This window comes from Pholcus phalangioides, unplaced genomic scaffold (assembly GCF_987345545.1).
Source record: "Pholcus phalangioides strain wild (caught in Gottingen) unplaced genomic scaffold, Ppha-v1.0 ptg000008l_1, whole genome shotgun sequence".
NCBI classification, from domain to species: Eukaryota; Metazoa; Arthropoda; class Arachnida; order Araneae; family Pholcidae; genus Pholcus; species Pholcus phalangioides.
In genome coordinates, this window is record NW_028301601.1 from 48,835,435 (window position 1) to 48,863,077 (window position 27,643).

Consider the following 27,643-nt stretch of genomic DNA (forward strand, 5'->3'; position numbering starts at 1 on the left):
ACGCAGAAATCTGTTCTGCACTCTTTCTAGTATCAATGAGTCTAGATTGTTGTGAGGACTCCATATAATATGTGCTCCCGAAACTAGAGTACTGCACTAAGTCCTGAAAAATGTCGCGATTGATTTGAAATTATTGCTGATGCTCACGACAAATCCTAGCAGTTTTAAGCATTTATTGGGAAGATCATTATATGATCTTGTTATGTATTCGTGTACGAATGAGAATCATGCAATCATGTATATCCAATCCATAGTTTACATTAAATTTTTTTGGATAGAATTCTGAAACGAGCAAATCAAAGTATATGTTTGTTTATTCATTCGTTCTTTTTTCTTCCCTGTAATAAAATACACATTACATGAAAAGTTTCTTACGCATTTTTTTTTAATGACAGACATGCAATATTCACTATATATTTTCAATCTCAATGAAAAATAAAGGATATTATATAGTTGAATTGGTCTCAAAAAAAACTGCTCTTTTGGTATTCAATGGACATTTTTGGTTATCAAATGGATATTTTTTTGGTTAAAATCAACAGAAATGAAATTCCGAAAAATTAATTCCCTTGATGAAATTTAGAGATCAAAGGGCCATTTTTTTTCAAATGTTGTCAAGTTTTCATTAAAAACTCTGGCCCTAATTGATACTTGAAAATAATGTTGAATTAGAAGGATAAACTCTCGTCTATTCGAATGCTCAATTCTCTACTAATTCAACCTCTTTTTCTATAACATTAAGAAAAATATATAATAGCAACGTGGGTCGAATATATAACATATATATATCGGCGTTACAGTGTGTGGTGCTGCTGGAAAACGATCTTGACTGGATTCGAGGACGGATCTCGATGACATCACGAATCTAAGGGGGTGAGGCTTTCTGCTCTAGAAGGTGTTGGCTAAGCCCTGCGTTCGAAGGCTATAACTTTGTAGCTTTAGCAGAAACTACGCGACGGACATTAAGAGGGTTGGCACCACCTTTCGTATCTGGTTCCGCTGACTCTCGATTCGTGATTTATTTCCGCGTCTCGCCTATTCAGATCTGTACTTAGTAGGATGGCAGCGTCCTATTTACGATTGCCTGGATACCCTTCGGGGGGGTGTAGGTCAGGGGTGCCAATGTGTCTTTCCCTCTAACTGATTGTATGATGAAGGTCCGAGAAGCAGATGGGTTGTTTGGGTGGGGGGATATCAACAGACGTTCGGTGGTGTACGAAAATGAAGTTGGGTGGGTGGGTGGGGGGGGCGTTGTGGTTTGAACGATTTGTGTCGAACAAAAACAGTTTACTAACTTTCCTTACTACCCGTGACGCCGCACCCCCAGGACACACGAGAGTATATTTCGCTCGCGAACGCAAGTTTCGTGATGTTACTGCGAAAGCTTCTAATTGGCTGCACTGTTGCAACGCAATTTATTATTTTGAATAAATTTTTATAAATTTAGTCGGCTTATTTTATCATGCGTGCAAGCTGTTTTTGATTCATTTTTTTAAAGATTTATTTGACATAATTTATATTGGCATATTTATAATAATTACAAATTTTCAAAAATTCTGGGATTTTCACTTCTATCGCGCAAGATTCTCACACGCAGATTTTTTTTCTGGGCATTTACTGTCACCCATTTTATTTTGGCGGTAGAATTCTGAGACACCTTATAGAGAAGACGGGAAAGAGCTGGAAAAAAAAAAAGATCATAATTGAACTAAGGCACCAATAAAGGAAAACGGACGCTACCGCCATGTTGGTCATCAGCTTTTTAATTGTTTTCTTTCTTCACGGGGAAATCTAGACATTATCTAAATCGGAACAATTTGGAGCTCAAAAACTCTGTGATTTCAGTGTTTGTTCGAAAGAAATTAGGAATAAACAGCTAAAATAGTGGTGCCGGTGGGTAACATTGGAAGGAACAATGTTAAAATTAATCGGGCACACTCCCCTCCTCCAGACCAAGATGGATAAGAAAACCCTGGGATATTTCAAGCAGCTCTCACCTGAATCGATGACATAAGCTCTATCGAATCCCAGCAAGTGATTCAGTTGGCCATCCGAATTCCGCGGAACGGTATGAGTCCATATTCTCCTCTGGTTACCGGTGTCGAAATGCAGTGTTTTTCCATCTTTAAACCAAGACACCTCGATTTCTTCGGACCCGCTGACGATGCATGCTAAGACCAATGGTTCGCCGCTCTTTGCTGGTATCTGCTCAGATGACTCTATCCGATCTATACGTAGAGCTGGTGAATGAAATTATAACATGGCGAAAACATTGGTGGAACGCGTTTTTAAAAACTGGCAGACAAATAGAATCGAGCATATTTAGTTTGGTACCTCTATTTTCCTGTTTTTCCTTAGAATCTTTCGGTAACGTGGCCATGGAAGAATTGCCTTTCACACGCGTTATGAGATCAAGTATGTTGTCCACACCAGATGAGCCATCGGGTTCGTTTGAAATTCTGTCTAACCTGAAATGTATATTTACGTTGCAATAATCTTCATGTTCAGTTACTACATTATATCAGAGATGTTATTCAAACATAACTAAGATTACAACAGTAATTTAAGCCGAATATCAAATTATTCAATCATTACGTTTCATTCATAGTTAGAATAATTGACGGAAGATGACAGCGCTACACATAACAAGCATTACACAGAAACAAACTTTACGTTAGGTTCATAACACTTACATTCCAACATGTACCAATTTGTTAGACGTTCCGCAAGGAATATGGACGAGGTGCATGCGTGGTTTAATAGTAGTAGTACTTGGCAAAGCATAACACTGTATTGAATTTATTTTACGTTCCTATAATCTTCAGAGTGCCCAGAAACCAGGTTTTTTTCCCTATAAACCGTTGGTTATATGAAACATCCACTATACTTTGATATATATATGAAACGTGTAGTTTGGACGCATTCCAAAAGTCTGTGTCCTTTTTGGAGTTTAAATATTTTCTCGAATTCCTAGAAACATATTGGGCTACAATAGCTTTGAAATTTCGGTCACGTGAACTCTATGATTGTACTCAAAATTTTCGGTGAAAATTTTCTTATGAGCGCATGTAGAAGACGGCAAACACCCTGTGTAACAATTAACAATGTGACGATTATTTAATGAGATACAACATTTTTAGTAAATGATTTTCAACTACGCATGAGCAGAAAATATTGATTTTATTTTTTCATAATTTGGTTTCCAGATATAAAATGCAATTTGAATAAAAAATTCCAGTTGAATGTCGTGAAAATTCAGAAAGGCAAATGCGATATCGTCAGCTGTAATTTACGTTACTGGTTGAGACAACTTGGACGATAAGGGACTTTCAACAAATTCGTATTTCGATTATTTTATGTTATTTGATTATTTCAAAAATAATCTCACAGCTTTATGCGAATGAGCGAAGACGTGTCTGATGCTATATAAGAGAAATGTTTGAATCAAAATACAGTCTATTGTTCGAGTTCCCCTCAACCCCAAGCATGAAAAAGAAACTTTCTTTTTCAGAGTAGATCCCAGTGTTATTTACCCATATTTGCCTCTTGTAATAAACAACATTTGTTGGAATTCTTGGTAGGGGCCAATGTCTTTTCCCATGTCACAACATTGAGTTTCCAGTTGTTCGTTTTCGTTTGCAGTTCCAAGGCCATTATTCATTGCTGTTTCTCTAGCTTCTGTAGCTTCTAACTGATTCACATTTAAATCATCTATTTTTCCCATGTCAGCAATGCTGTGACTTCTGAATATTAGCATGAAAACAGTCGCATTTATTGCTGGTATCTTTCTTCAGCTTTTTTGTTTTGGTGTTAAAATATATGTGAAGTATATCATCAAATGCAGCAAATTCGAGGGTGTCCTTTCCTTTGTGAGTTCCCTTGTCTTTCATCTCAACAAAACAAACAACCAAAGATATCTTGGTTCTATTTAAATGAAATGAAACGATGAAAGCTTAGTTTGGTAGTTGGTTAAAGTGCACACAGATGACAGCACAGCCAAGATGTCACTCTTGGTGCTATTCAAATAAAAAATCCCACCTCTTGTTTCAATCGTTCAGATGTCGGTGTATGGTAAAAACTTTAAAAATGGCGCTTGGTTCCTTTTATATAAAAACCGTCCAATTATAACTCAACTGGAATTTTCACATACGTTGCATTATATATCTGGCAACCAAATTATGAAAAAATAAAGACAATATTTACCGCCATCTTGTCTTTTTTTGAGTCAAACAAAAAAAAAGAAAAAAAATTGGATTTTTAGGTGCACCATTAGCTTAGATATTTCAGTTCAAAATGATTGAAAATGAGGGGAAGAAAACCATAAAAAGAATGAAATTACAGCCACTGGAAACACCAGGCTGAGTTATCCGAAATTTTTGTGAAAAGTGCGACGTCACTAGTGTGATCATTATAGCCAATAGCGGTAACGTCACTTTTAACAGAGAACTGGTTTTCACACTCAGATGGAGGACGATGAGTCTGATAGGCATTATAAAGTCACCTAACATGAAACAAACTTGTCCCTATATGTATATATATGTTCTTTCTATCATTTTCAGGGGCCTGTGGAACACAAATACTTCGGCTCATGTGGTGATGGTGGGTGGTGTAACCAACGTCGTCACCGCAATGACCGTAACTGGAGTTGGCTGGCTCCCCGGGAGCAGAACCATAAGGGGAGCGAATTTCACCCTTTAACCTCTCCTTCAATATTACAAGGGGACCCCGAAATGCATGCTTGCCCCGTCTGACCGAGCAATTAGTTGTAGTTGTGGCTCTGTCTATATAACTACAAAAATCACTCTACTGATTAGAAACACCATCCATCGCTTTACTGACACACCGAAAATCCTTTTAGTGGTGCCATCTAAAGTAGTCCAATGACGTCGCGGATACTAGCCGTGTGTTAATCATTTAGCTATACGATTTGGAAAGTAGGCGGTCGATCGATATTTTCTCCTCAAAAACTGACCCGTGTATAAGTCGACCTCCTCCCCAATTGAAGAACTTATTTCAAGAACTCCATAACTGACGAAAAATTCGAAAATGAGTTAATACTGGTTTCTTGAAGTTGATTGATTGATGCTATTTGTTTGGTGCACGACACATTTTTCGTCCCTGAATATTCGTTTCGAACAGAAACCTCACATTTACACTTAAAGGATTTTTGCGATAAAAACCTGTAACAATTGTCAGCACTGATGTCATTGGCTGGTTTTATAGATCTGAAAGGGGTTGCTCTAATTATTCTGTGTTTTGAGGGTCATAGTGATTATTTTACGTTCTCTGTTTTCAAAATTTGAAGAAAGTATCTAGTGAATCGCAATCAGACGTGGAAACTGGCAAAAATTAGAAAAGGTGTCGTTAATCCAGGCAATGCAATGTAATATACAAGTCACGAGTTCAAGGCGAAGAATAAGCCGTTTACAAAGGTGAGACTATCACTCAGGAAGCTCATCCTGACAATGTAAATTGCAAATTATCCACCAAGTGTTTCAAACTTGGCACCAAACAAATTCTGAGTAAAATTCGGAGTAATTCCTACTCAATGTGTGGGAAAGAAAAACATACAAAATAAATAATCTTTGAAAAAAATGGTGGCCAAGAAAACCGTCAACTCAGCCGAGACGTCAGGAAGGAGCATTCGGAAGGGGAAAAAGAATCCTACTTAAAAATATCTCTGTACGCGAACACTGTCTCCAGCCAATGTTTACCGTAGGAAACGTGAAACCGAGGACGTTCATTAATGGCTTGACTACGTCAACATTTTCTTTGAGAACGATCACTCGCCCTCCTGAACACCCCACCTTCCAATTTCATTGATTGTTTGTATTGTGCACCTAGTAAAGTAGGAACCCATGCTTTTTCGCATGGTATGTATGTGCCGAATTCTACGAGATTTTTAGTTGGCTGACATCTGAAGCTGAAATAAAAGAAGATTCTGGCTATGCAGAATTGGGAAAAATATATTACATATGATTATTTTATTTCTACAAAATACCTATAATTGACAAAAATAAAATCATATATTATTAAAAAGTCGACTTTGTTGTAATTATCACCCCTAACTAACCTTATTAATACAGGGGTTCTCAAACTTTTTCCACCCGATTCGCCCCTTTCCCGTGTTCAATGCTTATCCGTTAGCTCTGCCGGCTCCCCAGAGTTGTTTAACAAAGAATATTTTCGAAAAACCTTTGTCAGAGTCACCGCGGTGCCCATGTATAAGTTTGGAGGCATACTAGGGCGCCGCGGTACACAATTTGAGAATACCTACATTAATATCATAAAAATGTTAAAACAGTGTTGTAAATTTTTTTTTATTGCAGAAGCCCATAAGAGGCCGTTCAAGTATTACGTAAGCAAATTTTTAGCCATTTTTGACCCCCTCCCCACCCCCTTGTCAGCAAACTTTCGTCATCAGCTATGCCCCTCTGAATTCAACTCATATTTTCATAAAGGGTGGTTGATGACGTAAGCATTATCAAATCCCCCCCCTCCCCCTTGTCGTCAAAAGTCAGCAAAATCGGAAACCCCCCCCCCCATCGATGATGACGTAATACTTGAACGGCCACTAAGTGTAGAGGATGGAAATTTTTTATAACCCACCCTCTTCTGAACATTAATGAATATACTGTCGACACTCGTTATAACGACGCTTGGTTTCACGGAAAACGGACATTATATTGGAAGGTCATTATATGGAATGTTTTTAAAAAATTATGAAATTATAATATCCGGAAATAATTCAGCTATTTTGCCTCTTGACATAAATTTCTGGTCAACTTCAGCCAAAACTTTCAATTTGAGATCTATAGCGTCTATATATGTGAGTCAGCCATGCCGTATGTTTTCAAAGTAAATTTCAATAGTAAATTTTGACTTGCCTGGAATTTCGCAAAGGAATTTAGAATAAGATAAAGAATGTACACGTGGAACTGAGAGAGCCACCGTGTGCGAAAATAAGACAGAATAGTAAGCAAAGGGAGGAAACACCAGCATTTTCCATAAAACCGTTTCGCGTTAGCACTGCGCGGAAATGGGAAAACGTTTGGGATCTGTCGCACCGGTCGTTCTAATGGAACGATCATTGTAGCGGGCGGTCGTTATAACTGGCGTCGACTGTATCGCGTTCCCATTTTAAATATAGCACCGTCTTTCATACATTCAGCAATTGTTTCGTAAAAAAAATACAGTATCTGATTTTAGTCCCCATTTTGTAGAAGGTTTTTCCTGGAACATATCAAAATTTGAAATTCTGCACTTATGAGGTTTCTGAAGAAAAAAACTCCGCTTATAAACGAGTTTATACGGTAAACTTTGTGTCTCAGTAAGTTCACTGCCTTCACAGCTTAAGTGAAAGGGAAGGAATTTTTAAAATGAGCACGTAATTTGGATATTTTTCCTAACTGAAAGTACAGTGAACGCTCGTTGTAACGACCGTCCATTATGACGACCAATACGACACAGGCTCCAAATATTTTTCTATTTCCACCATATTATTTTTTTCCCCATGTAACGACCGGTAAATATCAATCGATCCATTACAACTAACTACCGAACACACTTCCGCCCCCGTTTTTTTGTTTTTTTTTTGCAAAGAAATGGTAAGAATCCATCATTGAGTATGTTTGACCTTGACCTTTGATGCTTGAAGAAGAAAGCTTGTGAAACATAGATGGTTTTAAAAATAAAGCGTTGTCACTTCTACGGCAAACACAGTGGTTAACTAGCACCATATCCGGAAACGAGACAACCAACGCAAAAGCACATTGCATTTGTATGCGTCGACTGGATGGTGTTGGTGTTGTTTCTTCCCTCTTCCCCACTAATCTTCTATAATCTCATTTAGTGACTCACACCCACTTTCCACGTGATTAATTCCCCCCCCCCACTTGCAATTTTTTACTTGATTTCTCCATGGCAGAAAAACAGGCCAGTGAAACCAATATTTTGCTGCATATAGTAAAAAAAAAAATAAATGCAAGTTCAAGCCATATGCAGTATTTTCGCAAGTACAATGTGCATACTGTATTATGTATTTTAATTTAATTTTTGTGTAATGTAATTTAATTTTTTTCAGCCGGATACATTTTACTTGAAATATTATAACAAAATTAAAGATTATCTTCATTCCCTCAATATAATATACACTTTTCCGATGAAGCAAAACTTTATGATATTATTGAAACGCTCGATATAACGACCTCACAATATAATGTCCCTTGTTTGTGGAACGAAAGAGGTCGTTATAACGAGCATCGTATGTATGTCTCTATCCTCTATAACCAACGGATGAGCAGAAAAAAAAAAGACCTGGGTGAGGACTTTCTGGGCCAGCTGTATAGCATTGTATAGCTGTCGGACGTAAGCGCCCGAGTGGCGTGGTGGTAAGATGCTCGTCTACCACCGTGAAGGTTGCTGTTACAGTCCCGGGTTCAAACCCCAGGGAATGATATGGATAGGATATTTTCCCTAACGATCTTGAGGCGACTGCCGATAGACAGCGTCTTCATTTCCAACCCATTAATGGCGGTAAATTGCAATATAGCGATGTGGTCAGGATTGGTGAAGTAGTAGCTACTGAAGGTGAAACACACCTATCTTTGCGTGAAACACAATTTTTACCATATACGCCTTCGTTCATTGCATTCAACCTAAATTCGCAATAAGGTCCATGTTACCCTCCTCCTCAAATCCTGCCTATGCTACGTAATGAGGATCGGCCCACATGTTTGGATACCCGTGGCTAGGTATTACGTAATCATGGTTACGATACGTTGAATCCCATGAGCAGTACAGCAGAGGCTAATGGACCGTGCTACCCGTCAATGTAGAAGCGATGCCAAATGCGTTATGAGGAAAACGAAATGATTGCACAAAAAATTCTGAAGAATTGTTTTGTCTAAAAAAATTTGCGATTATGAATGTACTGGATGCATTAATTAGCAAAGTAAACTAATTTTTCACGCATTCCCCCATGCCGTAAACTTATATATTTGCGCGTTTAATGATGATTTTACTTATGCGGCCAGCTTATACGCCGGAGGGAGCCGATTGTATGTCTCGCACGAGTGAGAGTTTCGTCTCTCGCCGACATTCCATTAAGGAACTCTTGCTGAGCACGTGTCTGCTATAGATAGCTAATAAATTTCTTCAAAAAAAAAAGTAAAGAAAAATTTAAAAAAAAAATTTCAAAAATCTCTAAAAGGTTTATCTTTTACATTCCTACACAATTTCCAATTCATTATGTTAGACTGGAATCTTAAATTAACTTTTATTCGCATTTCAAATGTACTTTTCTACAAAGAAGAAAACAAGATTTCATTCAACGAAAATGGTTGTTATGACTACGAAAAAGACTGCAATGTATCGAATGAAACATGAAAGGAAAATTCATTTAAAAAATCAAAGTCTTATAAAAAAAAACCATATTATAACAGGATGTTTAGAAAATGTTTCAAAGGAAAGAAGAAAAATATCGGTATTTATTCACTAATGTAAATAGAGTATAAACAATCTTCTAACTAAACGATTTCCATTCAAACCCATTCTATACATCGTTAACAACTAAAGAAATTTTAAAATTTGCCTATCCCACGTTAGGACTCACAATAACGCTTGGTTAATTTTATCCATACATTAATCATATATATTTTGAATTCCATGGACAGCACAAATCAGTTGTGAAGAAAACAAAATAGTTCCAAAACAAATGTTTTTTCTGAAAAATTCATACTATGTATGCATTGGATGGAGTAATTAGCAAAGAAAATTAAATTTGGATTAACACGGCGTAAGCATATTTGCGAGTTCTCGGGGAAATTTTACTTATGCGGCTTATACGACTGTGAGTGGCGCCGAATAGATGTATTGCATGCATGAGAATTTTGTCTCGCGCCGTCCTTGCATTAGAGACTCAGTAGGTGCCGTTTCTATAAAACTAATAAACTCAAAAACCACACAATGATTTATTTTCACATTTCTACAATTTCCTATTTATTCTATTATAGACTTGTAATTTAAATCAACTTTTATCGATTTTCAAATATTCTTTTCTACAAAGAAGAGGAATACGAGATTTCTCCCAACTCTGACCCGAAAAAAACATTTAAATGTATCGAACGAATGATGGAAGAAAATTAATTTATAATAGAAATCTTAGAACATTTTGAAAAGTTCAGAGAATGTTCAACATGAAAGAAGAAAAATACAGATACATATATTCATAGGCTGACCATATTTCCTGGAGAGAAATACGGGAAATTGGGATTCCTAATACGGGAAAATACGGTGCATCGCCAATTATCGCCAAAAATGATGCCAAAACAGAACAAAGTTGCCAAATATTGCTGAAATTACGGAAATATCACAATGGCGAAAATGAAGCATTACTGCAAATTGCAGTAGATTGAAATGAATTCCACGATAAAAAAGCACGTTCACCAAGACAAATGTGGGAGATTAATGTTCATATCTATAGTTGTAATTATCATAATATAATTTATGAGTTGAAAAATAATTTTAATCTTTGACTTCAACGAAGAATAAAAATTCAAGCAGGCTTCGTGTGAAATTCGGGAAAACCGGGACACTTTTGCACACAAAATCGGGACGGCCAGAAAAACAGAAAATACCGGGACTGTCCCGGGAGATACGGGACGTATGGTCATCCTACTTATTCAGTAACATAATGTATATGAACTCTTCTGAACAAATGAACTTTAAAAGCCTAAACAAACGATTTCCATTTTATTTAGAACTTCGTTTTTGCCTATCCGATGTTAAGACTACGACTTCACCACATACCAACTCCGACCATATTACTATATGGCAATTTACTGCCATTAACGAGTTAGGTGGGAAATGAAGCCGCCAACTATCGGCAATCACCTCAATTTGGTTGCTTATCTATATTATTCGCCCGGTTCGATCCTGGGGCAATTTTCACAGTGGTAGACGAGCATCTTACAACCACGCCATTGATTCTAATGTTAGGACTGGTCCACATTTTTTGTATAATTTTGTCCATACATCACGCAAACAATATTACTTTGAATTTCATGGACAAAACAAATCAGTTGTGAAGGAAACAAAATATTTCCAGAAAATAATGTTTCGTCTGGAAAAATTCATACTATGCATGCATTGGATGGAGTAATTAGCAAAGAAAGCTATTTTTAGATGCGAGTTTTCGGGAAAATTTTATTAACGCAGCTTGCTCTCCAAAGGTACGACGCCGAAAAGATGGCTCGTCGCCACGGTGATAATTTTGCGCCGCCATTGCATTTTGTTCAGTAGGCGTTATTTCGACAGAACTAATAAATTCAACTCCAAAAAAATTTTCAACAATCACAAAGATTTATTTTTTTACATTCTTTCCCTGATTTCCCATCTATTTTATTAGACTTGAAACTTTACGAACTTTCATTCAATTTTAAACACTCTTTTCTACACAAAACAGAGGGAAAACAACATTTCTTTCAACGCTAAAGGTTGTTATGATCCAAAAAAAGACTGAAATATATCGAATCAAACATGAAAGGAAAATCCCATTTAAAGTCAAAATCTAAGACTATATTTAGAAACAGAAAATGTTTCAAAGGACTAATATTTCCGATATTTATTTACTAATATGAATAGTGTATGAGCACTCTGCTAAGTAAATATATTTAAAAGTCCAAGAGCGAACAATTTCCATTCAAAACCATACCGTGCATCCCATTAATAACCATTAGAGGGGATTTTTGAAATTTCCTATAATATCGTTCCTGTTTATTTTTTCTCTGTGAAGCATTCCAATGCATTTCAATTATAAAAGCTACGCTAATTAAAACATTAATACTTACAAGGACGTATTCCCAAAGGCAGAAAACGTTTTCATCCAACTCTCGATGACCTGCATTTAGAACAAAGGGAGGGGGAAATACATGAAAATAATTGACATGATAAAATAAAAGTAAATACTTTTCCATTGTCCCTTTTATTTCATTAGTTTTGAGCGGGGAAAGGAAACATAATCCTCTTGAATTCATTAATGAGTCTGAGAATTCGATTCTTTATTTAAGCTTTTTACGTATCGAACTGAACCCGCGAGCACTCGCGATACAGGAAAGAACACAAGAGCGCCCCCCCCCCCCTTAATTTCTTCTGAAACGCGTTTCTTTTAATTAAATTTTAGTAAATATACAGGGTGATTATAATTAAAGTTCCCGTACGCTGAAGTGTTTTTACTCAAAAAAACTACTCATCCGAACACACAGCCAGATTTTCAGAATATGTTAATCAGGCCATGGGAGAAAGACCTTTTATATGTGAAAGATGTACTCACGTCTTCAGCTGAATCGTAATTGTTGTTGTCCTCATAGTTATCTCGTCTCAATTGGGATATGACCGTCATCCTCGGCTTCTCTGAAAGCAAGAGGAAACAGATTTTCAAAGTGACAGCAATTTCATCGGCATATCTGGATTCAAAAGCAAGCTAGAAGCGCTGAAATGTTGGCGAAGTCCAAAATCGAATTGTCACCAAACTTTTTAAATCATGGGCCATTCAAGTATTACGTCAACAGATTTTTAGCCATTTTTGACTCCCCTATTTTTATTGACATGTGGTGGGGGGGGGCCCTTGTCAGTAAAAGTCAGCAAAAACTGACCTTTCCCCCGTCAGCAGCTTAGAATATTTCGTATCTTCAAAAAAGGGGGGTTGATGACGTAAACAACCTTCAAACCCCCCTTCCCATTCAAGTAGATGCCACTTATTGGAATCATTTGGATATTGTTATGGCTTTTGCAAAGTACGGAACGGACCTATATATCATGACGTGGGAAAAAAGATTCGTTTATAGTTACCAGGATTTTCGTACGAAGTCTGTTACCAGGATTATCAACCTTGTCATCTTAAGTCAGCAAATCTGAAACCCCCCCCCCCCCACACTTCCTCGATGCTAACGTAATACTTGAATGACCCTACACCAATTCCACGAACCACCCTTCTATCTACAATCGGTAAAATTTACCAAAAACTAGTCCATTCCGCCAGATTTCGAAAGAGCCTACAATAAACCATATCGGTGAACAAGTTCCAGGAGAGAAATTTAGTCTTTCGTTTGCGATACATCATTGAAATCTGCGTTCGTCGAAGTAAGTTTAGTAAGTTTTAGCAACAATTCGATTTCTTCATTCGCTAATTTCATTGAACCTCGCCATTAAATACAGATATATTTTAGATAAATGTAATGTCGCTTTATAGGATTTTTTCCCGCAAAAAATCATATTGTCGCCAAAATCCTCAGAGGGTTAACGGAGAGAGCGGCTCGCATTCATGGCTCGAAGTTGGGAAGAACTACAGAAAACCAACTTTAGCCGAACAACCACTGTGGCGCCGGTTTGGTTCGAACCGGGACCTCGCGTTGCGAGTCCGTCACTATGACCACTCAACCACCACCACGGCATCCTTGCCCAGCTGGCAAAACATCAGGTTCCGGCTTTGCTTAGTAGTAGGCACTCTCGGCTTAGGATTTGTGGCAAGGCGCTCATCTCGGTAGACGCATTGCCTCTACGTGAGATGGGTATTTCAATAACTATCAATTCTGGAATTATTTCTTTCAATATAACTATACAATTATTTTATATTATAACCTTAATGTAATTTCTATTAAAAATCTATACCAAATTAAAATTAATTATTTCATTAATTTCAAAATTATTTCTTTCATGAATTTTGAAAATAGAAATTATTGTTGAAATTTCAAAGATTTGTTGTTGTTTTTTTAAATTTAATCAAGGTGTTTTTTAGCAATTGCAAAGCCTTTTTGGTTGCAGATTTTCGGATGTGTCCTGAAATACAGAATACTCTCGCTAATCCGGCACACATAAGACGAGGGTGCGCCGAATTATCGAAATCACCGGTTTACTGGAAATTACTTGAAAAGATGCATTTGAATTACGCTGCAGATGCCGCTTATTAGAATCATGGATAATGTTATCATTCGGATATTGTTATGGCTCTTGCCAAGTACGGAACGGAACAATATTATGACATGGGGAAAAGGATTCGTTTATAGTTACCAGGATTTTCGTAGGAGGTCTATTACTATGATTATCAACCTTCAAGACTATGTCAGGGGGTGAGAAGTTTCTTTCGTCATCGACGATCGTTTCCCTACTCGGTACACAATGGCCTTTTATGGGAAGTAGCAACAGCTATAATGCATGTACGCAGGGAGTTTCTTTTGCAATGGTCCACCCATAGGCTTACGCAGAATTTCCTCGGGGAAGGGGGGGTTAAATTTTCTTTTACTTTTCTTCTAAAAGGGGGGTTAACGCTTTTTCCTGCAAAATGACGCTATAATCTTGGCTTGGGGAGAGGGTATAAGAAACACAGCCCCCCATTTGCGTACGCGAAGGGGTTCACCTGTAATAGCGGAGACAAATGTAAAAATAAACGCCCTTTCTTTCACTTCTTCGTCAGTTTCTTTTGGTTTCCCAGTTACTCGGATGGCCGCTGTGGTGGTCGAGTGGTCATAGTGACGGACTCGCATCGCGGGGATCCGGGTTCGAGCCCCACCGTCGCCACAGTGGTGGTCGGCTGAAGTTGGTTTTCTGTGGTTCCCAACTTCGAGGCACAAATGCGAGCCGATCTCCCCGTTAAAAAGTCTCGCCACAGAGAGCAACAGGCCTACAAACAGTACAAATATCCAGTCACTACACATCACTCACTTCACTTCTGAGATATAGATGGCAGCACTGAAAAATCATACACAACACTAGATACGCACTCAGACTGTTAGGTACACACATAATTCCGGCACAACTCACTAGGTAGTAAATTGCCTATGGCAATAGACCTGAGTTGTGCTCGGTTTGAAGAAAAAAAAAAAGTTACTCGGATGAAAGACTTTCTCAAGGGATATATGGAACGTACCGTATATACGTTAAAAAAAAATTAGCGCTGTTATAATCGATTGAAATTTTTAACTGGTTAATAAGAAAAATTAAATTGACTAATCGTCCGATTAATCGAATTTCAATCGAACATTTTCATATGCTGTTCATTCATAGCAAACGTAGTGTTGGTAACTATACATGGTGTTGCCTGGAGTGGCGGCAAATTCGGGGGGGGGGGGATGATGTTAGGCCGTCAAGAGAGGAACAAAAATTGCCATAGAATATGGTATCGCTAACCACGTTTAGCCGGTGTGAAAAATAGCTTCCTTCGTAAAACACGTTCAAAGTTTTTATTAACGTATTACTTGCACAAGTAAAAACGCAACACAATGACGTACGTATCATTGATTCTATGGCGAGGATTGCACTATAAAAGTTTGATAAAAGTCCTTTTATAAAACTTGAAAAATGATGCCAATAAGATCATCGGTTTCATTTTCTCGAATGTAACCAATAATGTTATTTTGGTGACATTTTTAAAGTTTCATAACATATTTTTTTATAATACTTTTATACTGTAATCCTGGCCTTAGTGTCAAAACAAGGCCTGTTTTGGAATCGCAACAAACAGGGATTTAATAATAAAATAAATAAAATACTATATTTTCTTCCAAAAGGACGCTTTCAACGTAGTCGGATACCATAAATGGTCAGCAGCCGCAGGGTGGCTAAAAAAAAAAAACAACTACGAGGGCCATGCTTTTACGACTTCTAAAACCCGGATTACAATATAAAAGTTTGATAAAATACCGTTTACAAAACTTCAAAAAAGTAATCGCTAAGAGCATTGGTTACATTCGCTCTTACAGTGTAACCAATGCGCTTATTTGCTGCATTTTTCAAGTTTTATAAAATAACATTTCTAAAACTTTTATAGTGTAATGCCAACCTAAGACACAGTGTTTCCCCAAAGTGGGTAATATTGTCCCTAGGTGGGGGCGATGGAATAGTCCAGGAGGCGATATAAGCTACGAGTATAACATAGGATCCTATGGGTTCGCTTGGGTCTGGGGGGGGGGGGGCGATGAAAAAAAAAATTCTGAATAGGGGGGTGATGGGGAACAAAACGTTTGGGGAAACTTTGCTCTAAGAGAGTACATCAAAGAAAACTTTTTCCCTCTCTCCACCATAATTTTGATCAGTTTTAACGAGATCAGAAACGAATTGTATATTGAAATCTTCAAAGCGAATAGTTATTTAAAGATGGCTCCACTGACGATAGACTGCGTTCAATACTTCAAAGTTGAAGTAGATCATTCACAACATTATTTGAAATTCATCTGAAGTCTTAATTTATTCCGAAACACAAACAGATGAGAGCTGATTACGAGAAATCTGAGAAAATTTACCGCTTTAATGGACATTCGAAATCTTATCCTGAACCATTCCGATCCAATAATTGGAACTTTTAGGATTTGACCTGTATTAAAATCAGTATACGGTTCGGATTGAAAAGGTATCTTCCGACTAAAACTAATTTTAAAGAGTTGAAATGGTATATAATGTTAAGGTAAATGTGATAAATCGGTTACTATTCATAATAACCCGGTTGTTTATGCATACATACCAGTCGTCTCGGTAAGTTTGATACATTTATCTCTTTTTACTAGAAATTATGCATTATAACCAAGTGTCTCGTTGGTAAATTTTATAAACAATTGAAATTTATTGACTTTTGTGTGATTATGCATAATACCCCTAGTGGAATTGGCCAATTTGATAAATGTGAAAAAACAATCCCAACTGAGGAATTTTTATGTATCTAGTATGTGTGATATAAATTTAGTCGGACCCCGATATAATGATTAGAAAATTTTACTATCGTACTCCGATGTATTGATACAGTACATGTATAAATTTCCATGTCTATAGCATATCATATAGTACGACTTTTCATGATTACCAACGATGCGACACTTTGGTGTTGTGCATAATCACCGATAAAAGTGATAATTATTCAGTACTTAGTAAATTTACCAACCATGGTTGGATACTATGAATGATCACTGCAGAAGTGATTAATTTAGATAAATTTATCAAATTTACCGACGACGCATTAATTTAAGGGAATTCATAAGGCACACCAATATGTTCGGCAATTACACATAATAACCAGTTTATTATGTATTTATACCCGATTTATCACATTTGCCACAGCATATATGATGATGAATGTTTCACGTTGGACTGATAATTCCACTGAGTAATTAAAATACAGGAGCCATCTGAGGAAGATTTGCTCTATCGCTATAAAATACATTGCTTTTCCATCATTGAAAATCCTAATCAATCCGAAAAAACTGATATGAAATGGAAATTTTCATGCTAAAATACCCCCCCCCCCGATGGAATTCTAAAAGAACGCTAATTAAAAACCCCAGAAATTATTTTTCTTCTACGCAGTCAATGCATGCGGAAGGAATAATTAATTAATAATTCTCCTGTTATCTTTTGCATATGAATGAAACAAAAAAAATTCATTTCACATGGAACTCTGGTCGAACATGAGGATCCGTGCAGTCATTGGATAGCCGAAATTATTTTGTGTGTGTGGTTTGAGTCATTGTTATAAAGCGGAAACTATTATTAATTAATTATTAATTATTATCTTGATGAGAAAATATTTCAACCGCCGTTATTCCTAGCTTTATAGCAGAACTTGACGCAAAATCTTTGCTCTATGGACCAGGGGGCTGGTGGCCAACTTCTCACTGTTCAAGGATCAACATAATGGTCAGCTGCAGTGTCGCGGGCCGCACCAGGGAACAACACGCCGACGTAAAAAGCTGTATCTGTGAAGTTACCCAGAAAGCTCACAGATTTGTGTCCGCCGCAAGTGCCCGTGGTCAAAACCAGACAATTTTGTCATTAAATTTTACCCCATGGTCGCTCGACTTCTTCATAAACTGATACATATCTATTTTTAGCCGATTCCCAGCTAGTAGATGCAACACATCAGAAATTGCTGTTTCTCTTTCGCAAATTAATCCATTCGATTGCATTCATAGTTTGACTTTTACAGACAAAACATTTTTTACAAAGGTTTTTAACAGCTGGGTGATGTGAAGATATATTTTGGAAAGAGAGAAAATTCACCTGCCCCTGCGGGGAATCGAACCCACGTCCTTTCACTTTCCGAGTAGACCACTAGCCGTAGGTTACTAGCTGATGCTGCCACCAGATGGTGACTTATGGAAAGGATGACGTCACTCTCCGCTTACCATACGAAGGTTTTCTTGATTAACAACTGGCTGTGCGAAGATATATTTTGGAGAGAGAGGAAATTCAACATGTTGAACAACAAAATGTTGAATTTTCTCTCTTTCCAAAATATATCTTCGCATCAGAAAGCGGTTAGAAACCTTTGTACGGAAAGCGGAGACTGACATCACCCTCGGAAAACATGTTTTCTACAATTATTTCTACCCCTTACTCCTGATTTGACAACCGATGGTGCCGCACGTGTCAAGGAATTGATTCACGCACCGATAGACTTGCAGAGGAGTTTTGTTATTGGGATGGAAAGTGCGCCAAAAACCAGTCGTGAGGACCATATTAACTATCATGGATAAACTCTTGACGGTACCGAGCTAAAATGGACTAACTTCGTATGGAACAGGTGGACTGCGTGTAGATGTGAAAGGATGTGCACACGCGCACCATTGTCTGATGCTCCTGTATGTCCATAATGATTACACGGAACCAGATTTGCGATACATGAGTTACCTTCTTGGAACAGGATATCGGTATTTCTTTTAGTTTGAGAAATCGTTTGTCTGATCCAATGTGGAATGCTACCAACCTGGCATGTCATTTCATCATTTTTGTCGCACCACGGTCATTTTCTGCACACGAGGGCTGATTAGACCGGGACCTAAAATTTGTTGCCGATTCCGAACGGCAGGCTTGTTGTTTTATACTCGTCGAGGGGTTGATGCGCTAACACCTCGATGGGGGGACTCCTTGCGGTAGCAATTTCTTCCTGCGGTCTTGTCGTCGTTTTTGCTGTACCCCTGCGTCAGGAAAGTTTTCTGACAAGGACGAACCGGGTATCGAACTCGCTACACCCCTAAACATCCTTTGGTACTTTAGGCGAGCATCTTATCGACCTGGGCTACAGCACCCCTCCTGACATGTCGATATTTAGCGATCATTGCTTTCCTGTTTCCCACCGACACAAAAAAGCCATCGTGTCTGAGTGTGGAACTAACTCCCTTGTACAACGGCATAATATGAACCCGACTGTCCAATATGGCAAATATTTGCACTTTGGAATTATTATAAGGAATTATTGTATATCTATCTATCTATCTATATATTATATATATATATTCCAAAGTGCAAATATTTGCCATATTGGATAGTCGGGTTCATATTTACACACACACACACACACACACCCTAAAAGACATACTCAATTGAAGATTCAAAGTAAAGTTAAAAAATTAAAGATAAAAATAAAAATTTCGAAGCCAGAGTATAGCTGTATACACATAACTGAAAAAATTATAGGAACAGGAATTTGAACAAAGGAGGAGGAAAAATAAATAAATGCAACAATGTTTTGGTCGTTTTCGGGGGGGGGGGCATTGTCCCAAACAGCAAGAACGTTGCTAATGATGATAAGCCAAAAATAGGCATAAAATTACCATCCGCTCCCCCGACATTTTTGCAATAACAAACTTCGGAAGTCCAGAAAGCATAAGAAAGAAAAAAGCAAAATTGAGAAAATACCAAAAATTGAAAATCACTTCAAAAAGGTTAATAAAAAAAAGGAACTTTTTTGAAACACATTTCTGTGGTGATGTCCATTAAATATTGTGCTGCTAATGTATGTTTTCGCGCTTTTCTACCTGGCGATGTAGCCCGGGCCGATAAGATAATCGCCTGAAGTACCAAAGGATGTTTAGAGGTAGCGCGAGTTCGACACCTGATTCGTCTTTGTCAGAAACTTTCCTGACACAAGGGTACAACGGAAACGGCGACACGACCACAGAAAAAGATTGCTATCGCTGGGAGTCCCACATCAACGGGCTAGCGCACCACCCCTCTCGGTGAGTATAAGGCTGCCGTTAGTAATCGGCAATAAATTGTAGCTCCCAATTATTGCCAAAGAATCCAAAAAGCCACCCTGTAATGAATATCAATCACATCGTGAGATTTGTTAGGAAATTGTATTTAGAACCGATTAAAATAAAATACCGCTTCCGATTGTGTCTACAAGACGGTGCTGAATTTATCAATATTATCGATAAAATACAACGATAACGAGTTATCGTTAGTTCGAGTTATCGGAAATTCCGATTTCAGAGTGGGAAAAATAAATATTTGTTAATATCGAATATCACGATTATCCTATGAGCAAAACATGCCACGCTACAGGAGATTGAGAAATTCGAAAAGATTAGACTAATTTAATATCACATTTAACTATTGAATGCGAATATTTAGAAATAAACTAGACGCACAAATACTATATTAATGGAAACGGACCAATGCGTGATACTCGTATGAATGAAGCGATTTATCAATAAAGTGCATGCAAGATTATTTTCTATCAAAAGAGAAAATGCAGTGATTTTTTTTACTTTCTTTTTTTATCTTTCTTTCATGAGAAAGTGATACAATTTTGCAAGCGTATTAAATTAATTCGCTAAATGAATCTGCTAAATTGCATTGCTAAATGCTAAATTGCATTGCTAAATGCTAAATTGCATTGCTAAATGCTAAATTGCATTGCTAAATTGCATTGCTAAATTGCATTGCTAAATGCTAAATTGCATTGCTAAATTGCATTGCTAAATGCTAAATTGCATTGCTAAATTGCATTGCTAAATGCTAAATTGCATGACGATGCTAAATTGCATTGCTAAATGCTGAATTACATTGCTAAATGCTGAATTACATTTTCAAATGATGAATTACATTTTCAAATGATGAATTACATTTTCAAATGATGAATTACATTTACAAATGCTAAATTACATTACTAAATGCTAAATTACATTGCTAAATGCTAAATTACATTTACAAAGCTAAATTACATTTTCAAATGCTGAATTGATTTCCAAATGCTAAATTGCATTGCTAAATGCTAAATTACATTGCTAAATGCTAAATTACATTGCTAAATGCTAAATTACATTGCTAAATGCTAAATTACATTGCTAAATGCTAAATTACATTTACGAAGCTAAATTACATTTTCAAATGCTGAATTGATTTCCAAATGCTAAATTACATAGCAAATTGCTAAATTGCATTGCTAAATGCTAAATTGCATTGCTAAATGCTAAATTACATTGCTAAATGCTAAATTACATTGCTAAATGCTAAATTACATTGCTAAATTACATTGCTAAATTACATTGCTAAATTACATTGCTAAATTACATTGCTAAATTACATTTCCAAATGCTGAATTGATTTCCAAATGCTGAATTGATTTCCAAATGCTAAATTACATAGCAAATTGCAAAATTGCATTGCTAAATGCTAAATTACATTGCTAAATGCTAAATTACATTTACAAAGCTAAATTACATTTTCAAATGCTGAATTGATTTCCAAATGCTGAATTGATTTCCAAATGCTAAATTACATAGCAAATTGCAAAATTGCATTGCTAAATGCTAAATTGCATTGCTAAATGCTAAATTGCATTGCTAAATGCTAAATTGCATTGCTAAATGCTAAATTACATTTTCAAATGCTGAATTGATTTCCAAATGCTAAATTACATTGCTAAATGCTAAATTACATTGCTAAATGCTAAATTACATTGCTAAATTACATTGCTAAATTACATTGCTAAATTACATTGCTAAATTACATTGCTAAATTACATTGCTAAATTACATTGCTAAATTACATTGCTAAATTACATTTCCAAATGCTGAATTGATTTCCAAATGCTAAATTACATAGCAAATTGCAAAATTGCATTGCTAAATGCTAAATTGCATTGCTAAATGCTAAATTGCATTTCTAAATGCCCAATTACATTGCTAACTGTTTTCAAATATCTCTCATTCCCGAAAACTTCGACTTAAAGAAAGAAAACTTCTAGGGTAAGGAAAACTTTTTAAGAATAAAATACGGATAAAGTTCTGCGGCCGTGTCAAAACTTCGACTTAAGCAGATATTCGAGGTATCAGAGTTCGGTTTATCGCGAACTGACTGCACGGTAATTGCGATAAGCGGTCTCGGCTCGGTAAATTTAATAAATTTACCACTTTTACCGGCGATTATGCACAATACCCAAACGTGGTTGATAAATTCGATGGATTCTAAAAAAATAACTTTTAACCGGAGATAAAACATAACACCAGTGCGAGTCTGATAAATTTGATCAATATTTAAAGATTATTGCTTTTACCGGCTATTATATATAGTTGTGTCGATTTTTTATCGATTAAACAAATAAAAAATATCAGTTTTATCTAATCTAACTCTTTAAATCAGTGTATGTAATCAGTTCTGCTGTATATATTTTTTGTTAACAGACAAATTTCCTAACATTTAGGTTGTAAAAATTCGTGAAATCAATGAATTCGTTCAATGAGAGACCGTTACATCCGGATATGATGGTGAAATTTGTTGAAGAAGAATTTGTTATATCGTGATCTAAATTCAGAATTCGCCAAATATGAGTTATTTCGGTGATGTTCGAAAAAATTTCCTTAAATCAGAGTTCATTATGCAGGGTTCATACTTTAGCTCACAAGTATGGTCATCTAAATAATAGATCTTTTTACGGCTGTGGGACTGATTTGTCATACTTACCATGGCGATTATGCATAAAAACCGGCGGCAACTGTGATGAACTTAGTACGATTTATCATGTTTAACAACGACGCCTGGATGCTATGTACAATAGTCCGTAAAAGCGATTTTTTTTTTTTTGGTATCGCTCGTTATTCGAATCAAACTCCCCCATTGGAATTAATGGACACACGGATAATTCATTCCACAATTATTCATTCACATAAAAATAACTAATGAATTTTCAGAGATATTGACCTTGGCCCGCGCCTATCCTGGGCTAGAAATCAGTGAACTTCCCTCTTGCGAGCAGGATGTCTCAACATCATGGGTCCCCAGGAAAAGTGCAGGGTTGTCTTAACGTCTCAAGAGCCCCATCGGCTTTCCCTCTTGGATTCAGTAATTTTTCCAAAACCCCGTACTTGGATAGAAATACCTGTCTAGCATGCTATTCACATATTGAAGCTCTTGAAAATTTTGATCAAATACCGTTATCATGAGCACCCCTCTCAAACTTGAGGCCCACCTTGGGTTCTAGGGTGGGCCCACGTATTAAGACGGTACTGACAAACTCCTGCCCATATGGGCCAGCGGATTTAGATGATCCTGGTTCCCCTTCATCTGATTTTGACCTGTGCTTTCCCCCCCCCCCCAGAATATCCCAGAGACGCTAGAGGGTCATATGGCATCATGTTAAGAACCACTGCAATCTAACATGTTAATAACATAAATCATTGATCTGATATATCTGCTGCCACCTAACGAATAAAAGTAATATAATTTTTTAATTGACACTGGTAAAAGGTTTTCCGATTGGTGAATGATATTGAAAAAATATTATGATGTGGAATGATAAAGTATTTTTATAAACAATAATATTTATTAAATTTTCAAATTTGCTTAAAAATTTTAACGGTTAATAATTTTTTAAAGTAAAATTATACAAGTAATTTTGCAAAGCTTTGTCGTCCATGGTTTTGTGAGGACACAGTTTAATTGGGATTCACGTCCTTGTTAATATAAATCACTCTTAAATGTGGAGGACGTCCGCGTTTGACGAAATTAATAATATTAAATTACCGTATACAAATATCAACTGATAAAAAATTTATAGTAAATTTGATAATTTTACATATATTATTGTTTTTTTAAATATTGTCGATATGATACAATATTTTTTTATTACTTTATTGCGCTGCTCAGAAGCCGGTTAGCAACTTCAATCGGAAAATTATAACAGTTTTATTCGATAGGTGACAGTAAAAGTTCCAGTTAATGATTTTTCATTGCATGTTGCTATATACCTGTAATATTGCAGTAGTTAGCAACCTGATGATTTCTATAAAGGGGAGCCACACAGAGAAAGGTGAAGAATTAGAGCTTTCAAGGGAAATATGTACAATATATATAATGTAATAACGCCATATATATAGTATAATGCATCCAAATTAACTTACTCTAAACAACGAGAGAGAAGAAGACCATCTCGTGTTGAAGGATTTACGGACTCACTGTTGTTTGCATTCTTTTTCTATGATTTTTAAAAAGAACGTATCCAATGACACTTACTTTTTCGCCTCCTTTTTAGGATTTCTCGGAGATGGAAAATTGCATTGTCGTTGGACAGATCTGTTGCTTGCTTTACTGTGCCTCTATTTTACCCATTGATACTTTTCTACAGAATTTTGCACGGATTTCCACACTTTTCTACACACATTTGAAAAGTGTGAGGGACTTCTCACTTCCCTTTTACTCAGAAGAAGATTAATATAAGTTCTTGCTGTTGCATGCAATGGAGATCCATCAGTGGAGATCCGTCTGTGGTCAACTCCTGGCCAAGCAGAATTTATATAGAAAACAAGCGCACATACGCGCGATTACAATGCGACATCTAGTTTCGTATCATAGTCACATTCGATTTTTCCAGTGAGGTACGCTGAGCGGACACTGTAAGGGAGAATATTACCTACAATTACACAGTACCTGTGTGCGCGAAAGCGGAAAATCATCAGCTTGACAATAAATAAACAAAGCGCAACTTCTTCTCGTAATGCGAATCATCACCCGTTGTTTAACGGGTGATGAATCAATTTTTTTTTCAAAATTTTTGCTTGTTATGCGAATTTCTGGCTAACCGAACCGCTCGTTATCCGTAGTTCCACTGTATAACTGGATTTATTACATTTACCGCAACATATATAATTAGCACTATTTTTTAGAATATTTTAGCTCTTTTTGTTTCGTTTTTTTGTATTTATTTCGCAAGCACGTGCCAAATAGCAATATATGAAGCTTTCTTGATTATTGCAAATCTTTTACAAATACAAATACAAATACAAATACAACAGGCAAAATGCCCAACGAGGTGGCTGATAAAAAGATGCCCATAAAAATATGGATGTCATATGTTTCAAAAATACAGCAACCCAATTAAAAATGCAATTAACACAAATTACAAACAATATATACACATGATAAAATATTATACAATGCCCATAAAGAATACTTATGGTTGTCTTATTCTAAGAATGGATAGCTTCTCGATTTACCCCAACATGTTTATCGTATTTCTTTTTAAACGTGTCAATTGTGTTACAATTTACTACCTCCGGGGGTAAGCTATTCCATTTATTAACAACCCTATTGGAGAAAAATTCCCTGCGACACCATAACCTTGCATTGTCCCTCACCAATCGATACTGGTGTCCCCTTGTAAAAGCAGTCGATTGGCGGTGTACTAAAAGTTCATGGTCCATCCTATCCATCCCATTGAAAATTTTGAACACTTCGATCATATCTCCTCGACACCTGCGTTCATCCAATGTAAACATATTCAAAAAATGAAGTCTGTCTTCATAACTCAAGCCCTGTGTGCCAATAAGGACACGCGTAGCTCTTCTCTGCACCCCTTCAACCAAGTCTATGTCCCTCTGTAGGTATGGTCTCCAAAACCTTACAGCATACTCCAGTCCAGGACGAACTAAGCCTCGAAAAAGCGGAAGAATGACTTTAGGAGAACGCGAAGAGACCTTTTTGAAAATGAGACCAAGCATTCTATTCGCTTTTTTGACAACCGCTGAACAATGTTCAGAAAACTTAAGTCGCTCGTCAATGAGAATTCCCAAATCGGTGACTCTAGTTGCATCCGGGATAGTGACACCATTCAACTCGTAAGAATTGAATGGTGGTTTTTTCCAACCAAATTATTGTTAAAGAACTTTCTTTTAGATGTATTTCGATAATTGATAAATAGGTGGTTCGGTGAGTGTGCCATAGCATGTTTTCTGTCCTACAAACATTTGATTTGCTGATGATTTTTCAAAAAATCTTATCAAAAAACCGATATGATAATGTGATGCAGGGGATGCACAATCTCTGGCTCGTGGATCACTTTTCCATGCTGTCAAATCACACAAGCTTAAGTGATTTTGCTTTTAGAGAAAAGTTTTTTTTTTGTACTGTAATGTTATGATTGACGCATGCGATAATTACATTCAGAACCCAGACAAGAATAACAACAGCTATTCGATAAAGATGATGCCAATTTCAGTTTTAAAAAAAAAGCTATAGAAATCTCTCATTTACTTGTTATAATATTTCTGAACAAATGTGGAGGAAAAATATTCAGACATTTTGAACGCAGTTAATCGACTTCATGCAAATATTTATTAAGATATGCGCTCGAAGTAGGTGTATCGCTCTAAAACATCGCAAAATATCTAGAAAACTCTAAAGTTTACCGTATTTTTAATAAAATATTCGAAAAAATATCGTTGTAGAGGGATTTATCGTTATATCGAGTATCGTTGTAGCGAGGTTTCAGTGTACATCAGTTTTAAGTTGGAGCAAGTTTTGACAAACTTGGGAAATGCAGTTCAAAATATGCAGTGATGCATTGAATTTATAACAGTGTGAATAATAAAACGATATAACCATTAATCCTTCGACAACGACATTTTTTTTTTTCAAATCTTGTTTGGAATTGCTTTTTGTCTAATGTTAATCTCCCGTCCCTACAAAACTAAGTCCTCTTCTACGATATAAATCCCTTTATAACGATATTTTTAAAGATATTTTCAAACCGCTAAAAAACGATATTATTTTTATATTTCACTCAAAATCATCTTAAATTTAACTTATACTTCGTCACTCACTTTCATTCTTCCAAGAGCGTCTAATAACATCAGTGTTTTGTACCATACGATTACGAAAAGTATTGATGGAGTTGTTGGCATTGTTACTCTGTGTATGTGTAAGGTAAATGAGTGCAATACGATAAAATTTTATACAGGTGCAATGCACACCGAAATGAATTTTATTTATGAACCAATCACAGTTAAAGTCTTTCGAGTGAGTAAATACTTTCAGGCACATTTTCTGATGGTAGTAATAACGCAGATTTAGAAAAGATGTCAACAGCAGCATAAATTTGGAGGCACGTGATGACAATGTTGCCTCTCGATATAACGGCAATCCCCCGTTGCAAAGATCTTTTTACTGGTCCGCAGAGTATCATTACTTCGAGTTTTCATTGTATACGGTGCACGTGATGTTGGTATGCAGCCAAGTTCAGGGGTTCACTTGTGCTCAAAGCCGATAGTTGGCGTCTTGACATCCTTGTAGGGGTGCGAAGTTATGCAAAACAAAAACGAATCACTCATACACTATTGGCGCTAAATCACATCGTTTGGCCTCGAAAATTGTCAATGACATAATCCGTAAGCACCAATTTGCATTTTAATTTCTAATCATTTTTTTTCATTTCCAAACTTTTTACTTGGTGACATTTTGATGTAAAACTTCAAGAAGGACATCAGTGGCGAGCAAATAATAAATTTCAGTCGTATAACAAAATGGGGATGCAAATTGAAGCATTTCATAAATTACATAGTAGCGGGAAAGTGATTATTTCATTTTTGTAAGTCAAATGACA

General features: G+C 36.5%; 1 protein-coding gene across 2 annotated transcripts in view; it reads right to left on the bottom strand.

Annotated features, from left to right (window-relative positions):
* LOC149084430 (uncharacterized) overlaps nucleotides 1–27,643 on the bottom strand; it is a 244,429-nt gene that overhangs the window by 62,436 nt on the left and 154,350 nt on the right. For both annotated transcript variants that reach the window (XM_089234822.1, XM_089234821.1), the window contains 4 exons: nucleotides 12,332–12,411; nucleotides 11,850–11,899; nucleotides 2,335–2,468; nucleotides 1,998–2,240 (listed from right to left, as the gene is read on the bottom strand). In XM_089234822.1, the coding sequence (XP_089090948.1) occupies nucleotides 1,998–2,240; nucleotides 2,335–2,468; nucleotides 11,850–11,899; nucleotides 12,332–12,411 (507 nt within the window). The remainder of the gene's footprint in view (nucleotides 1–1,997; nucleotides 2,241–2,334; nucleotides 2,469–11,849; nucleotides 11,900–12,331; nucleotides 12,412–27,643) is intronic.